The sequence below is a fragment of the Pseudoliparis swirei genome, chromosome 19 (assembly GCF_029220125.1).
Source record: "Pseudoliparis swirei isolate HS2019 ecotype Mariana Trench chromosome 19, NWPU_hadal_v1, whole genome shotgun sequence".
Taxonomy (NCBI): Eukaryota; Metazoa; Chordata; class Actinopteri; order Perciformes; family Liparidae; genus Pseudoliparis; species Pseudoliparis swirei.
The window spans coordinates 19591647-19614934 of record NC_079406.1 but is presented as its reverse complement, the minus strand read 5'-3'; the positions used below and the strand labels follow the sequence as shown (position 1 = coordinate 19614934).

General features: G+C 42.9%; 1 protein-coding gene across 2 annotated transcripts in view; it reads right to left on the bottom strand.

Annotated features, from left to right (window-relative positions):
• Positions 1-1040: 1040 nt before the first annotated feature.
• Positions 1041-23288, bottom strand: part of elf1 (E74-like ETS transcription factor 1) — a 40031-nt gene continuing 17783 nt past the window's right edge. For both annotated transcript variants that reach the window (XM_056439751.1, XM_056439749.1), the window contains exons 2-10: positions 11860-12171; positions 11321-11377; positions 8023-8197; positions 7049-7153; positions 6758-6919; positions 6545-6628; positions 5673-5865; positions 5197-5547; positions 1041-4031 (exon numbers count right to left, since the gene is read on the bottom strand). In XM_056439751.1, the coding sequence (XP_056295726.1) occupies positions 3236-4031; positions 5197-5547; positions 5673-5865; positions 6545-6628; positions 6758-6919; positions 7049-7153; positions 8023-8197; positions 11321-11377; positions 11860-11931 (1995 nt within the window). In that variant the 5' untranslated portion in view covers positions 11932-12171 and the 3' untranslated portion in view covers positions 1041-3235. The remainder of the gene's footprint in view (positions 4032-5196; positions 5548-5672; positions 5866-6544; positions 6629-6757; positions 6920-7048; positions 7154-8022; positions 8198-11320; positions 11378-11859; positions 12172-23288) is intronic.

Here is a 23288-nt window from a genome sequence, read left to right as displayed (position 1 = left end):
AAAGGTATGGCACAGATGCAACGGCTGCATTCATTCAATATTTCAGTAATCCATAACAACCCCCGCTTACCATGTGGCAGCCGATCGATGTACCGCCTGTTTAGATGTAATGGAGGGTTATTGGTTGCTTTCATCAGACTCATTTCTAACTACAAACTACATCCCCACCTGCATAAGGCTCAGGAAGATGTTTGCTGGAGAGAAGAAGGTTTTAGTGAAGGCTGAGTCTGAACTTCTGGCTGTGAGTGGGAATGTGTACGTGTGTCTTTGTTAACCCTATGGCAAGATTGGATTGTGTGGTAGGCTACACAGCTGCACGTGGGTGTAGAGCTAGGCACAGTAGGCAAGCCCTGCTGCCAAACAGCTTCCTCAACACCGCCACCCACCCTCTCCTCCCCGACCCTGAACACACACACACACATTCAATCCAAGCCAACGCACCCACCATACACACACACACCTACACACACACACACAAACACACGCCACATCAACATAACACATGCTCTAACCGAATCAATCAATCCAAGTCAGTGTAACCCCTCCACTCGCCAACCACAGACACACACACACACACACACACACACACACACAAACACTCTCTCTTCACTCTACAAGCTGTGGTGACAGACTCGGCTGTCTTCAGCTCTGGGCATGTCAAATGCTAATGTATTCATCCACCCACAGCAACTGGAGAGGCAGTGCTCTTAAGTACAGTCCAATCAGTCTCTGGCCTGCTAATGGCTCCAATCCAGTTCCCCACAGTAGCTTTTTATTTCTCTTCAAATGCCATGTGGTTGAATGTCCCTCAAAGCTGCAGCAGCCCAACAATGCCATTTTGAGGCAGAAATGCTTTATTTCTATGATCTTCACAATAACAAATAATTGACATAGTAACTAACCCCCTTGCAAGTTATTTGTTTCCACGTTTAATTTCGTTTTCTGTTTAATTTCTAAAAAATGTAACTACTCATGTGACATTTTATCTGGGCCTCGCATGATCTTTGCCTCCAACAAAAACCCAAAAAATAAAGACGATATTCAGTGATGAAGATTTTAATTAGTACATTGACTTTTTCTTAAAAATCTACTCTATATTCAGCACAACTGAGGCAACTGACAACCCCAAGACAATATAAGCAACAAAACATAAGCAGTGGACATACCTCAACATCTCAAAGACAACAGTGCTTTTTGGAAAAGGCAGGGCAGATACGGAAATATATACACAACGGAAAAAAAATACGCAGCAAATCCCCATTCAAAAGACAGATTTCTATGCAAATGTAACCCAGTGTAATTATTGATTGTCAAGAATTTGCATGTACTCAAACAATAAGTATACATTCAGAGTGTCTTTGCAGACCCAGAGCCCTTTGGCTGATGTGGGGTTGTAAAGCAGCGTTTAACTCCTGTCCTGAGGTGCCAGTGCGGATGGAGGTCAGCATGTCTAAATGTCCTCACTCTGCAGCTGCAGTCCGGGCGGAAAACACAACCAATTTAGCTGCGATACCACTCAGGATCAATATGGCTTCATCCCCGGCAGGACCAGGGGGCCATTCGGATGGCTGGCCTGAGAGGTCCTTTACAAAGTGGGACAGCAAATAAAGAAAGGCCCAGACTGGACTGACCCAAGAGCAGGAGAAAAAGAAGAAGTGAAGAGGAGAGGGAGGAAAGGAGAAGAGAATAAAGCAGAGGAGCTTTTAAACAGAACTGGTATGTCTTTGTAACAAATCATTATAAAAACAATGATGTCAAAGACATACTGATTGATACATCTGATGCTTTATGCAGTACACAGAACATAACCTTTACGAATGCGTCGCCCCTTCTGCTCAACTGTTGACAAAGGTAAAGAGGTATGTCTGCTGAAAAGAAAGAACCAAAGCACATTCAGTACAAGTTTAAATCAGACACACAACAGAGGAGATCTACAATAAGAGAATATAACAGGGGAATAATGATGCTGCACTGAGCACTCGAGTCCAAAACTCAAGAAAAATACCAAAGCTGATTATATGGAAAGCTATACAAATAAAAAATGTGTCTTAAAAAAATACCAAATAAGCTTCCTGGTATTAACGTTCATATTCTTTATATTTTCCCTCATGTTTACACATGTAAATAGACAAATGTGCCTTTTTTATACAGAATTTAGAAATTCACAAAATAAATAAATTCACTATGGCCATAAAATTGAATCTCAATTGTATATTATATGTATATATATATATATAGATCCATATATATTCCATTTTATAGAAACAGGATATAAATCTTGGAGCCCCTGAAGTTAAGGCTGATAAAATCTGTTTAATCCCGCATATTCATTCTCTCCTTTTGTGCAACACTATGTTCCTGTGCCTCCAGTCTGCAGCTCTATACAAACAGTTGTGATGTCGGACTGTCCTTGGTGGACAGAAAAAATGCCCATTTCCATAGTAGCACAGTGTTTTAAGGCCAGAAGTAATAGAGGCTGACTGCATACCGTTTTTGTTTATATGAAAATAAATGAGTAATGTTCTTTCAAGTCTGGAAAATCCGTTTAGTCCGTTTTTCATCTGTTTCCCCCAGACGTTTCCAGAGTCTTGAGCTGTTTGAACTTCCTGTAAGGCACTCTTCAATTAAACTCTGAGATGCGTTTTTCTTTTCCTCCAACGGATTGGACACCATGACACTGTATCCAAACTTGTATACAGTAAATTATTTTTAAAAACACACATGTCCTTTGCACGTTCTCAGAAGTCTGATTTCATTGCACCATTTGGCATTCAGTCCCCAGTTTTGGTTTGTTGCGTTCTCCTCGTTAAACATAAAAGTCTGATTAGATGTAAAGTAAGAACATGATTAACTGGCACATTTGGTGGACAGAGATCCCTGGTCTATCCAATGGCTGTTCTCCTAGAGGGGTGTGTGTGCGTGTGTGATTCTGTGTATATGTAAATGTATGAGTGTTGGGGTTAATGTCTACGGAAAAGAATCCTAGATCTGAAAACTGACTTCTTCGAAAAACTAGACACTACTCCCTTGATTTTAAAAATTAGGCACATGGTCACACAATATGTGAGTAAACAATAAATCCTGAGGCTGAACAGACCAACCTTTGAGAGCAACATTCTGTGAGATCCCTCGCTCTGATCTTTGATCAGATCACTGCGGTACGGAAAGAAAACATTAAGTCTGTGGTCAAAATGGATTAAATTGTTGTTTTTTGTTCGGCTTGTGTCCTTCAGCCTTAGGCCTCTGCTGGCTCTGTCTTTATCTGGATAAAGTTTGCAGGCAATTGGACAGACAGTGGCAGCTCCTGCATGCATTTGATTCCCTGCTCAGGCTGCAGGGACATCTCCCCACGCACTTCCAGCTCCTCTACAGGGGTCAGACCCTCACTGGGGCTGCTGCCCTGGGAGAAATGTCCATTAATTAGAGTTTCACTCATTGCTTCATAGCCCTGACTTTGACTGGTATCAATGATCACAGTCCTATACTGCAGCTCTGCTTCCCCTATCTCAATCTCTTCTTTCTCAAACGTATTTGCGGCCAGTGATGGATCACCGTTCACCATCGACTGGAAATAGCTGGGGTCCAGCATCTCCTCTTTGACCTGCAGACAAAAGTCGCTGGACTTGAGCACCGTGGCAATTACGGTGCCGGGCTGCTGTGCCACCATGGTCTGCCCACTGGTTGTGTTGATAGTGACCAGGCGAGGGAAACTGCTGAAGTTGGAAGTGGTGGAACTAAGGACTCCTGCAGGGGAGGTGCAACAGGAAGTGGTGGATGAGCCAAGACTGGTGAGCAGGAGGTGCTGAGGGAGGCCATCCTGCAGGTTGTTGGCTCCACCCGCTAGTGGGGCCGTCTGGATGGTGAGTACATCTTTACCACCTGCAGTGGTCGAGGGCATGGTGTGGAGAATAACCCGAGGGGGGGAGGAGTGGCAGGAGTCCCCATTGGCCAAAATAGTGGTGAGAGGAATAGACTGGAGAGAGCTGGGAGAAGTCAGGACCATAGGAACTGATGAAGGAGCAGTCATGGCCCTGAAAAGACAAAATTATCTCAATAAGCACTCCTGTTTTTACATCTTCTCTGCCAGAGATGCTGTAATTGAATATTCAGTTCATATCTTTGCAAATATAGACACAGATTTTTTTTTTTAAAGGAACACTATTGAGAGAGTTATCCAGTGCACGGCTCTGATCCTGAACAGCAGAACTAATGCCTTATAAATATATAACAAACAGCATTGTCAGCTGAACTGCAGAAGTGACTATCCTCCCTGATTCGTAACTTCAGAAAATGTTTAACAGCTTCAAAAGCGAGATGACTCATACAACATTGTGTATACAGCCAGGATACTAGAAAAACACATACAAATCAACACCTTTCTGATATCAACAACAAATTACTTGCAGGGCTTCAGGTTTACATATATATATACACACCCACACACACCCACACACATCAAATGTGTAAGCAAACACTGTATCTACATTTCTGAAAGGCTGAAGGTTTCAAACTGAAATTGAATTCCTTTTGTTGTCACAAATAAAGGGCCGACATTTGGTGAGTCAGTCACAGGATGTGAATTTCATGGACAAGTAGTTGTGTGCATGTGTATGAGCACTGTATTCAAGTAATTTTGTGTGTGCCAGGGGTTCTTAAATATGTGAATTTCCAAACCACCAAATAGATGAGTGTTACACCTCACACTTAAAAGACTTTTTGCCATCAAAGCAATTTGTTGGGTTTGGAATAGCTCCCGTCTCAAAACACTGATTGTGATGTTTGACGGAGACAAAAATCTAATAACGACATTTCAACTGATGTACATTTTTCTAAACATAAATACATTGATGGATCATCCCTTACAGAAATAGTTTGATGGTTTGGGAGCAAATTTGCTAAAAAGCTTATTTGTCGAAAGTTAGATGAGAAGTTTGTTCCCACTCTCATCATGTCTGCTTGTTTAGTGCCGGGTAGCTGATCTAAGCATAAAGATGAGAAACAGGACAAACTAGGTTTACTGAAATCTGCCGAGTAACACCTCCAAAGCTCACTAATCAACGTGTTACATAGTGTGTGTTTAACATGTATCAGGTTACAGATACAAGTTATACAAAGTTATGTGTTGGAACTATTCTGTGAGTGGGAACAGTGACTTCCTTGAGTCCGTTTGTCGCTATGAGGTCGGCGGTCTCCTACCTCAGAGCTTGGTCGTGGACTGTCGACCCTTGGTTGGCCTGCAACATGTGGACAGAGTGAAGGAGCTGCTCAGTCTGTTCACTGGCTTCCTGGTACAGATATTCATCACTAGGCTCCTTCTTCATGGTCTTCACAGAGACTTGATGATGACCATGAGCCCTCCCGTGCCCTTTGGACCCTCCACGGACCACGGGCCGCCCATTGGTAGGTCTGTGATTCCCGTAGCCGACGTTAGCATCAGGACCGCCGTCTTCGTCCTCGATAACCACCAGATCTGTTGGCATCTCCTTAAACTGATAGACAAGCCTCTGCCCTTCCACTTTGGCTAGGATGCCTCTCTGATAGTAGTACCTGGAAGATAAAGTAGATAAGGAGCATTCTAGTGAGCCATCATGAACATATCTGTGTCAGAGCTCAATGTGCACGATGACAAAACTTCAGGTTTAGCTCGGTGCCCATTTGTAAGTTCCCCTTACCTGAGAGCTCTCCCCATAGTCTCATAGTTCATGTCAGGCTTGTTCTTGTGTTTGCCCCACAGCTTTGAAACAGCCTTTGAGTCCACCAGCTTAAAGATGCCTTTCTCTCGCTGTGTCCACTTGATGTATTTGGGACAAGTGTTCTTATCTTGCAGGAGAGCCAGAAGGAATTCCCACAGGTAGATTGTGTTGCCTGCAAATTGGAGGGAGAGGGGGCTAAATTATTATTATTTTCAACCTTTTAAGCACATCAGACATTCATGGTGGGGTCTGAAAGCTGTGCTATAGACATCCATAATGCATTTAGTAATTTAGAGTCATGCATAAAATTGTTATATGGCAGCAAAAAGGTTGCAGGAGAAACTACTCTTTCGTAATAACCAGCGTTGTGTCGGTTGTATGTGTGCACGTGTGCCTTGGAAGTGAATTAATTAGACCGAGTCTGGGAGTAGATTACTCTAATTTGTGAGATGCTTTGGCCAGAAGTGGTTAAAAACAGAAACGCTCCCAGTAGCCACTTGAATCCCAGACACCGTGACAGGGTGATGTATATGTGTGCAGCTGAACCCGCCGTGCCCAGCCCCCTCCTCTTGGTGTCACACTGTATGCTGCAATTAGGGTTCCCATCGAGCAGCACCAGTCTGCTACCATCGGGAGAGCACCAATGTGCCCCCCAGCCTGCAATCACTTCTGTTTCCCTGCGAAACACCCCTCATCCATTAACTCGCCCAGATTCAACCTAGCTGGACTGCAGGGGTTGAGGACTGCTGTTTGCACACTCCACAGGAGGAAACAGAGCGCACACAGGAGGAGGGGAGACCTTGATTTTTATTGGCTCATTACAGAGAAGCGGACAAGTTAGCGAGGCTTACCTTTGCCCTCCTTGCTCTTCTTCCTGAGCGGCAGGTTAGGGGTGGTGATAGGAGAGCAGGGACGCACCGCCCGCGGCTTCCGCACTGTGATTCAAATTGAGGGGTTGTGTGTTATGAGGTGAGAGGTCGCAGTGAAATCATCCAATTACCGACAACACTGAGTTTTACTACAAGAGATAATTCCTGTTGTAGAATAGAGAACTACAGTGTTACCTTTGGTTTTCTTTTGAGGTTTTAAGGGAAACTTTTGGGGTCTCTCATCCATTGATGAAGTGTCCTCGTCTTGGGACATGTCAAGGGCACCATTATCCATCTGGTCAGGCCTCAGGGGGGCGTAAGTCAAGTCTGACTCCAGCAGAGTGCCGTAGGTGTGAACTATACATCAACAAGAGATACAAAAACAAACAGACAAATCATGAATAGAACCTTTAGGACGTATCGCATGTTCAAAATATGATCAATGTTTGATCAAAGTTGAAATGTAGTATATGAAATACAACTTACTCATACGCTTCTCGTCTAAAATGTTGTTTGGAGACTCCATGTTAAGAAGAGCAGTTGCAGCTTCGTTCGTCTCCATGCTGTCGTCTCGGTCAGAGACTGTTGTTTCTGTCCAGCAGACAACAACAAACTCATCTTTATGAAATCCATGTGGGTCACTACTGTGTATATTGTATGTCTGAGTCTTAGTCTGATACAGCTGAATGGCTAGTTTGACTACCAGGCTCCTTTTGTATGTGATGTGTGATTGGTCAATAAGTTTAAATTGAACATCCTGGTCCATTTCACTTGTACACACAATATATTCGGGGGCGGCTGTAGCTCAGTGGGGTAAGGGGGTCGTCCTGCAACCCCAAGGTTGTCGGTTCGATCCCCGCTCTCCCCATTAGTTGCAAGTCGAAGTGTCCTTGAGCAAGGCACTGAACCCCCAGTTGCTTCCCGGGCGCATCACTGCAGCCCACTGCTCTTTAATAACTAAGGATGGGTTAAATGCAGAGAACTAATTTCCCCTTGGGGATTAATAAAGTATATATCTTATCTTATCTCTTATGTTGTTGTTGCTTTGTAAGTAAAGAATTAGGAAAGAAGGGGAAAAAAAGCTCTTAAACAGGTAGAGGCTAAAAAGAGGATGTCTTTCAAAATAATAAATTCTCTCACTATTAATTATTGGGAAAGTTGTTGTACTGTATGCTTGCATGTTGACAAACATACTTTTTTATATTCAGTTGACTACTGAGCATAGAATAAAGACTCTAGGTTATGTGAACGATTAAGTAAGAAGAATTCATTGGAAGTGTATAAATTGAACATAGTCTATATTTTCCTGCAGTGATTAGAATAAAATCAAATATTGCTTGTAAATGATGGATTTGTGAAGTAAAGCACTTCAGAAAGTAGATGCTGAGATTCACATTTGCTTTATTAAGAATTTAAAAATAATTAAATGTAGAGACCAAATGGGGAAGAAAGTAAAATACCTGAGAGGTCGACCCCTCCCACTAAGATGGAAGGCTCCTCCACGACATGGAGCGTGGTGTCCACCATGATGCCGTTGGTCACCTCGTCGGACTCCAAGCTTGAGTAGACCTGCAGCAGATCGGCTGCAGGCACCTGCTCAACAATAACAGCTGGGAACACTGACGGGTCATCCAGCTGAACAGAGAGAAGACACACACATGCAGAGAGCATCTATGAGACGTTGTAACACAGGGAGCCAGGGGACTGATGGTCGTTGCACAAATACCTAAATGCAATAAAAAAACACCATTAATTCCTCCACTACACATGATAAATGCAATATAAAAACTCCCAGATGACATCACATTAATGGTATAACCAGATTTGGTCCCTTATCTTTATTGCCTTGTAAAATATTGAATATTCAAACTCAATTTCAGCAGAAGCACGTAGCATGGAGGAGAGCTCATTTCTGTGGTGTTGCAGGGGTCCACAGGGACCCGCTGAAGAAGACAGGAACCAGCTGTTTGATTTGGCATACTTCTCCTGAGAAGTTAATCTTATGCTCAGAAATTATATAAACCCAATTGAATGTTAATGGATCAATCGTCAGTCGCAGGCGAGCACCCACTTCATCATGTCCTAAACGTGCTTTGGGAATTCAAACCTCGCCATCTCATTTCAGGCATGGCTCAGCCTGAAGCAGGAAGGAGCCGGGGGACGAGGCAAATTACTGGAGCTTGGGCCAAAACCCTTGAAACAACCGAGGAGCCCAACATACTTGAGAGTTCCTAAAACACAGATTGGGTCAAGAGGGCTTACTGGGCGCTCGGTTCGTGTCAATGGGGAGCGACATGGGGACTAATTGAGTCCTTTGAATGAGTCCATCATGTGGTGCTCTAAAACTGGGATGTTTTTCGAGTAGCCTTAAGTGACTGTGAGCTGTCCATTTGTTTAATTCAACGAGCATCAGAACAAATACATAAACAACATGAGAGGCGGTTCTGATTTAGAAAGCATCAGACTAAATTATAGCTTTCTACAGCATCCACATGGTTTTAGATTTAAATGAAAAGATCACCTCAGGTTCTTTGACGCAAAGAAAATCAGAGTCGCCACCAGCAGGTGGCAGCAGACTACATTTTAAAAATGTACTAAAATAATGACAGTTCCAAGAAGCTACTGTAATTTATTTGGCACTAAGGTGCATTATTTATGCAAACCACACTGAAACAGATACAAATTGTATTAAACGTTAATCCTAATAGATCTCTTTCAGCTCAGGAAGAGAAGATAATGAGAATCTTTTCCGAAGTTAAAAGATTCGTAAAATGGAGTCAAATATGTGTCCAAACAAAAGATGAATATATGCGTAACTGGACAAACACCTGGTGACAGCATGCCGTCTGAAGTCAGGGTGTAACTTACAAATGTCGCCCAATAATTAACCATCTGAATCAACGGGAACATTTGCACTGTTGTTTGTTCTAAGGGAGACATAACAAAACTCCTATATGTAAAACACTCAATCAAAAAGCAGTTATTAAAACATATACATGTGTGTAATATGGGGTATTTTAGATCAATTCTGAAAAAAAATTACGGTCTTGACCCAATTAGAGAGGTAACTGGATAGAGAAAAGGTGCAGAAGGAGGAACGTGAATAAAGGCTTTCTGTCTCTTTGCACAAGTGTCCATTGTTGGTTTGGACCTCTGGGGCATACCAGGTGTCTGGGCTTTGAGCCGGTGGGGGTGGGAAGAGCCGTCCATGGATATGCTCCCATTTCGGCTACACTTTAACCAGAAAACTAACAGATCAGCTCATTATTTGGACATGGTGTTAAGAGGTTGGGCCTCCGGGGTAGGACCAAGAGCAGCTAGCAGAGGATTGTTTGTTAGTAATTTGATACACTTTACATAATGTAGGTGACTGTGAGTCTAGAGCGAGATGGCTCCGCAAGACGTCTATCATAATTTTTAAGATCAACAACAAACAGCTAAAAAAACATCTCAGCAGCAAAACCTCACGGGGCTAATAAAAACCCAGAGTTTTGCTTTGACTACAGTCAATGTCTCACTGGCATGCACTGAATGTTTCCCATTAATCTGAGTCGGTGGTAGACATATTATCAGATAGCTAGACAGTGAGGCTACCATGTCTCCTCGCCTGGACTTAAATTACGTTTGCTGTCCTTGAGTGAAGTCAAGCATGTGTGTGAGTGTAGACAAAGGCATTTTGAGTATTAGTCTGCTGCCCTTCTGGAACAGCGCCCTCCTCCCTGTCAAACGCAGAAAGTCCCACACAGTTTGCTGACAGGGCATTAGACCTCAGTCTCTGCTTTTGTTTTGATGTGATCTGGGATCCGTTTCAGGGAGGAACACCAACAAATGTGTCATGTAAACCAAGTGTTGATTTGAAAAGCATGTTGCTATGTGAAGGATAATCGCTATGAAAGGTTTAAAATAGCGATAAGATAGGGCATTCAGGAGAATGTAACGCAGCCTGACCGGAAAAACATATAACACATCATAAAGGTTGTAACTGCTTCTTCCTCTTTGCTGACTTGAATCGTGTTTCTAGAAGGGAAACAGGAGAGATAAGAATCGGGCCAATTTGCATTTCTGAGTTCCCCATTCTGCCTTTGAAAGCAACAGCATCTGTGCGAGCTGTTCCCTTCGCGCCCCACTCTCTTCTGCTTTACCTGCCCAGCCACAATGAGTTCAACTGTCTGTACACTTTCAATATCCTCATTATTACGATATTTGAGAGTGCAGCAGCCTGTTGCATGAGATATACTACCACGTTGTTGTTTCTATAGCTTGAAAATGAAGACATCTTTAATTACTTTTTTATTTTTAATGTATGACTACCCTTTGTTGCGCCGGATGAGGTCACAAAGCTACGTATCATTCTTACATGATACACTTCAGGCAGCTACTTATTGACTTAAAATCCAATATAACATGGCTAATCATTACAGAATGAACTTTATTATTTCACTGAGCTCCAACAGCTTAGCCACTGCAGTTGTATGTTGTGTGTTGATCCTTTTTTGGGGGAGTATTTCCCGGACTTAGTAAATAGGGGCATAATGCTTACATAACAGGTCGAGTGGGTGCAGCATAGAACAAAACTGTAGCGCTGGAACAATGCTAGACATTTGAGTAGAATTATCCCATCCCTTCCAAGCTGCCTTGTAACTGGTCCGTCAGGTTAGGCCTGAACTGGTGCTATTCAGGGATCCAGTGACAACTTGTCACTCTAGATGCAGACACACAGATACCATTATAGATGAACACACATGCATCCACACTTACAATCAATCCTGCTCCACAGGATTCAGACACGATTGTGGGGATGAGATAACTGCAAACCTGACCGGGCAACGAAAAGACACATAGGCACAGGTTCAAATAGTATGCACACACAGCAACCTTTGTGCCACAAAAACATTGATGACCAAGCCCCACCCTTTTCCTCCCACGCACCCTAACCTCGCTGCAGGTTTTTCAATCTTTCCATTTCTGGGCTCCCACCAGCCCTCACTCCACTTCCCAGACCTCCTCCATCCTCCCCTCGGCCTACCCCTCGTTGCCCAACATGTTGTTGCAGTTAAAGATCACAGGCTCTGAGCCACAGACAGTCCTACCCTGGTGACCACGCTGTTTAGTTTTGCCTGTCCTACGAAAAATCATACTCTTATCAACAAGATCTTGTGGAAAAGATGGATGGTAAAACACTGGTCCAATGGTCTTTTGATTAAATAAAAAGCATAGTATCGCCCAGTTATGCATACAAGCAGCAAACAATTGGATTAAAAACGTTTTAAATGTGTTTTCTCCAGTGTGATACGCACCTGATTGATTTCGTCCATCCCGTTGCTGGCAAATTCAAACACCAGTTCACTGGGCTGTACTGCAGTCGTCATGTCCGGTTCAGAGGGCAGGGAGTAGCCTGAATGAACCTGGCTACGACCACTTTTGGCTCCAGAGAATCAGCTTCACCTCACAAAATGGCTTCCCTCTCGTCCTCCGGTTCTCTAATCTGGGCGGTTAGCGCTCCGAGAGAGAGACCACGAGTTTCAGAAGAGAGCTGCGGCCCAGGTGAGAGCAGCCTCGTCTCTCTCTGATACGGAGGCTGGGTCCCGCTGCGCCTGGAGCATCTACACCTGGCAGAGAGAGAGGGAAAGAGACAGGGAATAAGGTCAGGAGACATATTAGATCAGTTTAATTTTACTCAGAGGCGAGAGAGGAGCAGGTAAAGTCGTGCAGGAGGGCTTGTGCGAGAGCAGATTATAAAAAGTGCTTTCGAGGCTTAAAAATTCATCATTCAACTCATAACAGATGTACAAAGTTTCAGGCAGGACGAACTTATCTGCGCTATGTCTAGTTCTGAAAGTCTCAGCAGAGAAATCAGATCACTGCCTCACCGCCTGGTAAAACCTCTTATAAACTCACAAAGCAAGACGAGAGCAAGCAAAAAGGTCACCTGTGACTGCCCCCAAAAAATAGCTTGCAACAGCTTTCAGGCTTAATGTTTGTTATTGTATTCTGCAAACAGCTTGTACAGTTTATTTTACTCCTCTTAATTCAATTATCAGAGATGTGACACCAAGATATTTCAACGGTAAGCCTCATTAATTTCAGGCTCCGAGTTGGAACCACTATGGATGTTAAGAAAGGGATTTTTTAATATGCTAATGCTTACTATCAATTCATAGATCAATAAATTAATTTCTTGATTAATTGTTTGATCATATGTTGTATAAAAACATCAGAAAATAAGGAAGATTGATAGTCACAATATCCTAGAGAAGAAGGTGACATCTTCAAATAGCTTAGTTTGTCCGACCCACAATCCAAAGTCCAAAAATATGTACTATCATTTAAGACCAAGAAAAACAGAAAATCTTCAGATTTGAGAACGTGGAAGCATCAAACATTTGATCCTTCTGCATTAAAAATAGTGTTCATCTAAAACATCTACACGATAGAAAAAATCTGCCAAATGATTCATTTTCTGAGCTTCAAAACAAGCACAACAACACAAAGTATGAAGATCTCAACAACTCATTCCGATCTCATCCCGAAAGCCTCTCATTTTATCGCTGTGTCCGTCCGTGAAGTGAAGACAGCCAACGGCACTCCGCGTGATCATGAGACTCAGGGGGCTGATATTATGATCACATGAGAGGGTCTGAAGTGAACCCTCCCTCCACACAGAAACAGATGAGAGATGACTCGTCTGATGATGCTCTGGAAGCCTCTCTGTGCTGACCCTCTGGGAGTTACTGTGATCACAGGCAGCGGGGGAGGGGAACTCCTGGTCATGTTCCTTGTCAGTGTGTGTGTGTGCGTGTGTTTGTGTTTGTGTGTGTGTCTTTTGAGGTGTGTCCAAACATCCCAATACCTAAATCCAAGTTTCAGGGCTGAAGGCCGGGAGGGGCTAAAGAATAAACAGACACCCCAGGGCCACAAACCCCTCCCCCACACACCCTCCAACAGTAGAGAAGTAAGAGATGGCAGTGTTTAGTACACCCCCTCAAAACAATCACACACACACCATCCCTGCTTTTTCCACTGCTGCAGGGTGGAGCTCATTTGCTTTGAAATGCCTGTGTGACTGACGAAGTTGCATACCAGGCCCAATTGTATTTCGAAGTTTTGAAGGGGAGGGGGGAAGGGGGGGCAGTAAAAGGAGAGGAGGTGATAGAGGAGGACTGAACTTCTGTGCAGCTTGTGGAGCAAAGGGGCCAAACACATTTTACGATTTAGTTTATCTTCCTGCTAAGCATCCGTACAGAATAGTAATATGTGGCCGTGGTCCGGAAAGCATCGCTTCGGGAGCTAGAAGAGAGAGAGACGAGGAAACTAAAACTTTTTGAAGGCTAGAGTTTCATCCAGTCAGTCCCTCTTGCCCTCTCTGCCAGGCAGTGTCCATGCCCACCTCTGCCAAAGCTGGACGCTGCCGCCATCTGTCTGGAGCTCTTCAGTGCCCTGGACTTCTTGGCATGTTTGCGCCGGGAGAGTGTGACAAGCCATGACCAGACTCAAGCAAAAAAGAGAGGATGTATTGCATAAGGCTTCCAAATGGAGGAAGATGTATAAATAAAAGAGGGAAGAAACATTGGTGGACACCTGGTGACTGCAATTATAATTTCACATGGACCACACACATGTTTACAGCAACAGATGCCCTCATCTGCCCTCTGTGAAGACCAGAAATGGCCCTGCCCGGCCTCGTTGCCTCCTCCCACATCCGAGAAGATAGAACAACCACGGTCCTCTGAAACAGAACATCTTGGTTCCTCTTTTGTCGTTGTCACAGTTTTTCTTCTTCTTAATTTTATGGACGTTTAGGGAGTTGTTAGTTTGGCATTTTCATCTTATGAGCATGCGGGCTGAACTTGGGATAAAAATTATAAAGTTAATAACGGGTTATCAGATGACAGGAAACGAGAATCAAGATAGACGTACAATTTCCACTCCCCTTTCCCATGTTTTTTATCTTAGTGTCTAATTGTCTTTTTGCATCTCCGTATGCGTGTTGTCTGTTGTATTCATACTACAATGTATCAGACTGTGTCACTGTTGTACTGTATGTTCTATACCCCTCCTGTCAGTTCCTCATTGATCTCAATGGCCCAGTTAGCACATGCTAACAGCAGACAGGGATACAAGAGAGCCAGCCATTAGTCAGACGCAGCCTGCACATTATCCCTGAGCACATGACAACAGCTGCCTTGTCCCAGCACAGGGGCAGGGTTGTAAGTGAACTTACTACGTCATGAAGAGGAGAAGAGGAGGAGAACAGCGAAGGGAGGGATGTTATTCAATGCATACTCGTCCACAGAGCAAATAGATTGCATGTGACTCACTATGGGTGGGGCCTTCTTATGACAGACTTGAGTATATTAGTGTGGTTTCCAGGCGGGGCATCCTACCCGCATACAAATGTGATACCGTGGGGTCAAACATGTATATGCTTCATGTCATTCCTCCCTCTCACTAGCTCTCCTTAGAATTCCCAATGCTTTCTACAGGTAAAAACCTGGTTGACAACTATCTTAATAAACTGTTTCAAAAAAGCATTAATTGAATCTTGGCCACTTGGGAGCAGCTGAAGAAGCTGCATTCGCAATATTAGTGTATTACCACCTCATGAAGTGGTTATGGTGAACGTGTTAGCACACATCCAGTAGACATGGAGCAAAAGAAGCCTTGGTCTGAACTAATGTGTTTACTCGCTCATTTTAGCTCTGTTTTGGTCTCCACTCTCCACCAACCCCTTATGCCTAATTCACACTACATAACTTTAGCCCTGGGTTTTCACTCCCCCACAGTTGTTGGAGCTCCCAGAATAAAGCCCCCAGATCAAAAGGCAAATCTGATTTGGCTTGGTACTGAATAGGTCAAAGACACGGGTCAAGAGGCTGGTGCATCGCGGACCTATTCCAGATATTCCAGCATGCTTTATATCTGGATCTGTTGGGGAGTCTGCGGGGACTCTGAACATGTGCCGACCAAAACATCAACAAGTGTCACTTCTTGCCTTTGTTTTTGTGAAAGATCTTGTAGTGTGAAAACCACAACAACTTCATGTCTTAAGACCGTAGGATGCCTCTTGAGAACATTGCAGCAGTCTGATGGCTTACAAAGTCATGCAGTGTGAACTTTAAGGTGAAATCCTGTCTCTTTAGCTGCTAACTGCTGCGCTATCTTCTCCAGCTCTTTGCTCACTGAGTCTGTCATCCGTTTGTCGCTGTGCAGGTAGCACTCATTTGCTTGCTGAAAACAGCAGTCTGCAGGATATGAAAAAAACTCAAATGATAGCTAAAACAATGAGCTGTGTGCAAAGAAAACGCTCCAAACAGCTGAAGTGAACTGCAGAGTTGGTGATAAATCTCTCTAGTTGGGTCTCTTTCCCATCACACTTAGTCATTTGATATATTGTTAATACAAAAATACTGATAAGTTCAGCTTTGCAAAATGTGTTAAACTAATTGCATCGCTTGTGCAATGTAGGGATTTATGATATGTATACGAAACAAATAACACTACAACTGTTTTCATTATAATTAATCCAAATATAATGATTTTAATTAAATAATACAAAAAGATAATCACTGATATGAATAGTTGATAGTATGGCTCCATCATGGCTCTTCTCGGTGACCATGATGATGTATTTATATTTCGTCAATCTCCTCTCCTCCGTTTGTTATGTATGGCAGCATGGTGTGCAGAAGAGTGAGGAGTATGAAGCAAACACTGGCCTACACCCCCCTACAGCATGGTGACTGCCAGTCGCAATAACAACCAATTAGAGTCAGGATTCATGAACAAATGGAGCATTCCCAGAAGGCCCTACTTCCCCCTCCTTTAGGCTCTTCAGCTGAGCTCATTGTTGACCATGAAAGGAGGTAATTTAAGCCAATTGAATGACTATGCAATGACTCACTCTGCATGTGGTGAGTGCAAACATTGTGAGATGTGAGAACAGAACCAGGACAAACTTTACTTATCAGCCATTTTCAGCTCAAGTTACAAATATGCAGATTTGTTCAGGTGCTCAGCAGTGTACTGGGATTGGTGCGACGCGGTGGTGACAGGACTTAAAGATATCAGAGAGCAGAAGGTATTCACGGTATTTCCCACACAGGTGTATGAAAAACTGAAATTAGTCCTCTCTCCGCTCACTAAACACCCTTTGCTGACAGAAGCACTGATTTTGCCCATCATCATGCAGTGCTTTGAGACAGAAAAAAAGTCCTCCAAAGATTCAGTTTTCCAAACTCAGCTGTGCAGAGAAACAATGTTGTGTTAGATGTCAGAACATGAGTGGGCTTACCACGACCGTGTTATTGAATGGTTGTCAGCACAAACATGCTGTTTTTGCAGGATCCTGTGCTTTCCTGTACAGGAAATGACTCAGTGATATGAGGCTAGAGCTCATTCCTGGAGCCCTGTGATAGCCCATATGGGCATCAGGGGAGGTTTCTAGACAGCAGTTCCCTTTTGTACAGATGTCATTAAACCTAACACCAGTATATAGCAATAGCCTTTTAGCGCCAAGGAAAATGGCTCAAACACGACATTGCTCACTTTAGTGAAAGAAAAGAACAACAACGCATGTGTATTAATGTGTACTTCTTTTCAAGATAACAACAAACGTGTTGATGGAATGATATGTGGAGAAGGTCATAGTGCAGTGTAGGAAAAGTGTGTGCTAACTCAAGAAGTGTTGAGTAAGAAGACAGTAATTAAAGAGTTGCATCAATGGCAGACACTGCTGCTCCAGCACTATGTCAGAACCATAAAAGCAGTTTTGTGTACAGTATTTACTGTGCATTCTACATTTTACTAACCACCCAGCGTTGCACAATACAGCATGTCTCACCACGTTTGGAACACTATGTCGAGCTGAATAAAGGAGTGCTTTCACTGCAATCCGGAGGCCACGCCGTGCGTGTGGCGATAAAATGGCAGAGACGGGCACAGAGGCAGGCACAGACACTGGATCACAGCATGCAGCTGCAGAACACAAGATCAGAAAACACAAACGAGGAGGCACTGCGTCCGAGCCAGCGCTCGCTGTGTCTATCTTAAAGTAGTAGACATGTGGCTCTGCCGTGCCAGGGCCAAATGAAGACTGAGAGAAAAATGTCACCTCGGGCCCAGGCTTTCAGATGGAGAATGGAATTTAATCTCTTCTCCTGTGGACCTTGTACTTTTCCACTCAGACTAGAGGAAAAGTGCCCATGACATTTATTGGTGCCAACTAATACACAATTAGTTATCACGTTTGGCGATTTTTCGGAAAGATTAGATATTAGCTTTAGTAGAATAACATGGTTTCGAGAGCGGGAATAAAAGCTCAGTAATGTCCCTCAGTGAAACGTTTTCAAACAGCAGATTCCACTTTCTTGGGTCATTTTTCATTTAGAGATGTAAGAGAAATGTCACATGTGTTACAGGATGTTCTCTGTCATATATACACTACCGTTCAAAAGTTTGGGATCACCCAGACAATTTCGTGTTTTCCATGAAAACTCACACTTTTATTTATCAAATGAGTTGCAAAATGTATAGAAAATATAGTCAAGACATTGACAAGGTTAGAAATAATGATTTGTATTTGAAGTATTCATTTTTTTCTTCAAACTTTGCTTTCGTCAAAGAATGCTCCTTTTGCAGCAATTACAGCATTGCAGACCTTTGGCATTCTAGCTGTTAATTTGTTGAGGTAATCTGTTGAAATTTCACCCCACGCTTCCTGAAGCACCTGCCACAAGTTGGATTGGCTTGATGGGCACTTCTTGCGGACCATACGGTCAAGCTGCTCTCACAACAGCTCAATGGGGTTGAGATCTGGTGACTGTGCTGGCCACTCCATTACAGACAGCATACCAGCTGCCTGCTTCTTCCCTAAATAGTTCTCGCACAATTTGGAGGTGTGCTTTGGGTCATTGTCCTGTTGGAGGAGGAAATTGGCTCCAATCAAGCGCTGCCCACAGGGTATGACATGGCGTTGCAAAATGGAGTGATAGCCTTCCTTATTTAAAATCCCATTGACCTGGTACAAATCTCCCACTTTACCAGCACCAAAGCAGCCCCAGACCATCACATTACCTCCACCATGCTTGACAGATGGTGTCAGGCACTCTTCCAGCATCTTTTCACCTGTTCTGCGTCTCACAAATGTTCTTCTGTGTGATCCAAACACCTCAAACTTGGATTCATCTGTCTATAACACCTTTTTCCAATCTTCCTCTGTCCAATGCCTGTGTTCTTTTGCCCATACCAATCTTTTCTTTTGATTGGCCAGTCTCAGATATGGCTTTTTCTTTGCCACTCTGCCTAGAAGGCCAGCATCCCGGAGTCGCCTCTTCACTGTCGACGTTGACACTGGCGTTTTGCGGGTACCATTTAAAGAAGCTGCCAGTTGAGGACCTGTGAGGCATCTATTTCTCAAACTAGAGACTCTAATGTACTTGTCTTCTTGCTGAGTTGTGCACCGGGGCCTCCCACTTCTCTTTCTGCTCTGGTTAGAGCCCGTTTGTGCTGTTCTCTGAAGGGAGTAGTACATACCGCTGTAGGAAATTTTTAGTTTCTTTGCAATTTCTCGCATGGAATAGCCTTCATTTCTAAGAATAAGAATAGACTGGCGAGTTTCACATGAAACTTCTTTTTTCCTGGCCATTTTGAGAGTCTTATCGAACCCACAAATGTGATGCTCCAGATAATCAACTAGCTCAAAGGAAGGCCAGTTTTATAGCTTCTCTCATCAGCAAAACAGTTTTCAGCTGTGCTAACATAATTGCACAAGGGTTTTCAAGGGTTTTCTAATCATCCATTAGTCTTCTAAGGCGATTAGCAAACACAATGTACCATTAGAACACTGGAGTGATAGTTGCTGGAAATGGGCCTCAATACACCTATGGAGATATTTCATTAGAAACCAGACGTTTCCACCTAGAATAGTCATTTACCACATTAACAATGTATAGAGGGTATTTCTGATTGATTTAATGTTATCTTCATTGAAAAAAACAATGCTTTTCTTTGAAAAATAAGGACATTTCTAAGTGATCCCAAACTTTTGAACGGTAGTGTATATATACATCATATACAAGCAGTGACATGTTTTAAAAAGAAAAAACCCACCCACAAACTGACCCGTGAATCTTGCATTCACAGGAACAGCATCACTGAGCAGTGGCTTTCTGCTGCTTCCTGTCTGTTAAACCGCACTCAGAAGAAAATGTCTTCCTCTGTGTAAGAGCGGAAAGTTCTCTACTCCCCCTCCTTCCTTCTCAAACAACATGATATCACCCTGGTAGATATGAGGCGTGAGACACAGGTAGCATTTCCAAAATGAATAATATAATTCCTAGAATTATCTCCACGAGTGGCATAAAAGATACAAATGATTGTGATGATCACAACTGCAAATGTGAAACCAGTAGATGTTCTCACGCGTCACTTTTTCTAGCCCGCTACACTTGTTTAATGACAACAGGCCTCTCAAAGCCACGCCTTCCATTTGCAGAGATCTCTTCCCCACAAGGCATGCAAACACAGACAGCATAGCGAACCCCCCACCCATCCACACACACATCCCTTACGGGGCCCCATGAGTCGGTTTTACAGAAACTGCAAAGTTCCTGTCACACAGTTCTCACTTGTCAGTTCGAACACAAGTATATAAGTGTATCAGTACACAAACTGTAGTGTGTGCAACTAGCATCCAACAAACCTTTTATCAGCCACTGAGAATAACCACCCTTAAGCACGTACTGTACCAGCCATTAACTAGAAATCAAAATATTTCATCTAAATTACAATTAAATTACAAGCCTGGAAAAGCCTGGAAATGTATACAAATCCTTCAAAATGTGTCATTAATTTCCATCTTGACTGCCGTCTTACCAGCTGAATCCAAAACTAGCTTTTACTAAACATAAGCATGTTTCATCTTCACAGATGCAGCCCATTTGTCAAAAATTACCCCCAGCGGCCTATTTCTATTATGTGGCAACAGGCCACATGTCGCAGATAGGAAGAGCCATTTAAGTTGTGAAAACAATACAGGAAATTGCAGCAAAGTCAAAGAGAAAACATCTGCAACCTGAAACATCACAGTGTGGTGCGCTGTGCGTTGCTGTACTGCCCACAAGGCTGTACGATGTTATTAGTGCATCTGGACATATTGTGTATGATGAGGGGACCAAAAGGTTCATCTTTTCAAAATGACTAACCTGTTAATGTCTGAAGTCTGATATAATCTACCTTGTAGAATCTACCACCTGAGATGCTTTTAAAAAGTCAACAGCTAAGGCAGGTTGAAAATAAGAATCCCGACACTGCTCTTTGCTAATAACACCTCTAGGAACTCACGGTCCTATCCAAAATGACAACCCTTTCTCAAAAAGATCCCAAAACAAATGTGAAAATTGCATATTCTAACATACAAAGACACAACACTATGTCAACCAATGTTATGTATTGAGTTTGCAGGTTTCTCTGTGATAAGATGAAGTATTATTTTGCAGGTCACAGCCGGTACCGGAACTTAAACAAATGTTAAGATTCCATTGTTTTTATATATCTATTTATTGGATATGTGCTCATATAACAACCTGCTTTTGAATAAGCACTTCTTGTCATGCATGTGGAACAGCAGCAACTACATCTTGACACTGTCTCTTTTATGAAATCATACAGCATACGCTGGTTCTTGTTTAAGAAGACAGAAAGAGGATTGTCAATCTATTAAATTCTGGAGATCTGAAAAAAATATATCTGAAAACAATATACACCTAGAAGCAGCGAGTGACGCTCTCTAAAGCCTCTTTTGTGTCTCAGATCAATCACGTAATTTCAAAATCACAATGATTCAATGTTTAAAACACAAAAGGCATATAGGATAGGATAAATGTCATGAAAGTCTGTGCGTGAGTCACACTGCCCTGCTGAATCCTTTCTTGCAGACCTATTTAAAATGCTTCTTCCAGACTCTGCTGCTGTTTTGGTTACTGTGTGGGAGCAATTTAAAGCATGACTAGACTGGAAAAGCTAAATGTGCCCTTTTTATACAGTAAGCAAACCTCCCACTTCCATTAGACATGTACAGGAGGCTAGTGCATATAATACACTTTCTGTAAAAGCAGAGATATGACACAATATGACAATTTTACACAAACTCTCCGAAAACATATCAACCAAAGCTAAATTCAAATCCTGAGGGGTTTCTAAAATCCGTGCTACTGTGCTGCATATTGTTTCTTCCTCTCCACACAGCCCATCCCTGGTGTGTTTACATTCATACCAATACAAACATGTCACAGCACAGGTATACTGGAAGCAACAAAAGCAAGAGAGGACATCAAATACCAGCAGCAGCTTATTCTCAACAGAGCCTGAATAAAAACAAGGACGACATTCCTGATCCTCTTTCTTAAACTATAAACCACAGTGCCATCCGATTATGTAACTTCCCACAACAGCTGATTTTCCCGGAGGGAGACATTTCTGGTTGGAGCTTTTGTTCTGTATGAACTTTGCCAAAATACTTTGCAAACCAGCCTTGCAACATACATATGGAGCACTGAACTCTCAGGGCTCCAAGTCTGAGTCAAGGCTGAGAACAGGGGACCCGGCTTTTGCAGATGAGGCTGCATACCAAACAGGTCTGGACACAAGCAGGCTGATGTGTCCACCCATAGTCAGGCATGCAGCACTGTGCCGAGAGAGGGAATGAAATCCACCAGAGATGAAATAATGTAATTGTTCTAGTCATGCACTTCGGTGTCAAGCTCTTCTTAAAATTATAGTTAAACGTTTTGATAATTATGCTTAATAGCTTTTTACCCAGAGTTAGATGAGAAAATGTCACTCTCACATCAGTAGAGCAAATATGAAGATAGAGCCAGCAGCCGGTTAGTCTAGCTTAGCATAAAGACTGGAGACAGGGATCAGACTTTGTCCAACGGCAACACAATCCAACAGAGAGTTAACCCCGCCCCGTTTGTAAAACTGAAGCTTGTGGATTTTACATGTAGTTTGTTTGTAAAAAGGTAAACCGACAGGTTAACATATGGACATGTCGTTCTCTTTAAACAGAGCCATGCAAGCTGTTTAAGTAGTTATACAAAGCTGAGCTAACCAGCTGGGTTATTAATCTTTTCAACTAACTAAATGTGTTTCCCCAAAAAATTAGTTATTCCTATGAATCCTCTATCAATTCTATCAGCGTACAATATTTCACACTACATTCATATCTAGTATGTATGATAATGAGTCTTTTCTGGGAAAGGTTAAAACACTAAGAAAATGCTAATTTGCAGCTTTGGCAAAGCCTAATATAAGATCCCTGCAGATCAAGCTTCAGTTTAGCAGCTAATAACGACTAAATCAACTCTTCTCATCTGATCCCTTGTAAAGCCTCACAGATAGGACCACTCACACTCAGACAGCTTAGCCCCTTCAAGAGAGCTTATCTGATTTCACACAATTGGATACTAGGTCAGTGTGGTATTAGGTATCGCTGGCCAATTTTTCCAGTCTTGAAGCCGGTAAAAGTCTGCCTCGTTCCAGGATCGGAGGACATACAGTAAGTGCTGAGTCATGATGTCAGGCGCATACTTCAAATGGGGACAAAAACAGTGAAGTCATGTGACTGAACTAACAAGCCTAAACTACAACTCATGAGGTCATGGCGAATGTTTGAATTGCATGGTTTAAAGATGACATCATTGCTTGCACCTCAGTCAGTTGAGCTTGA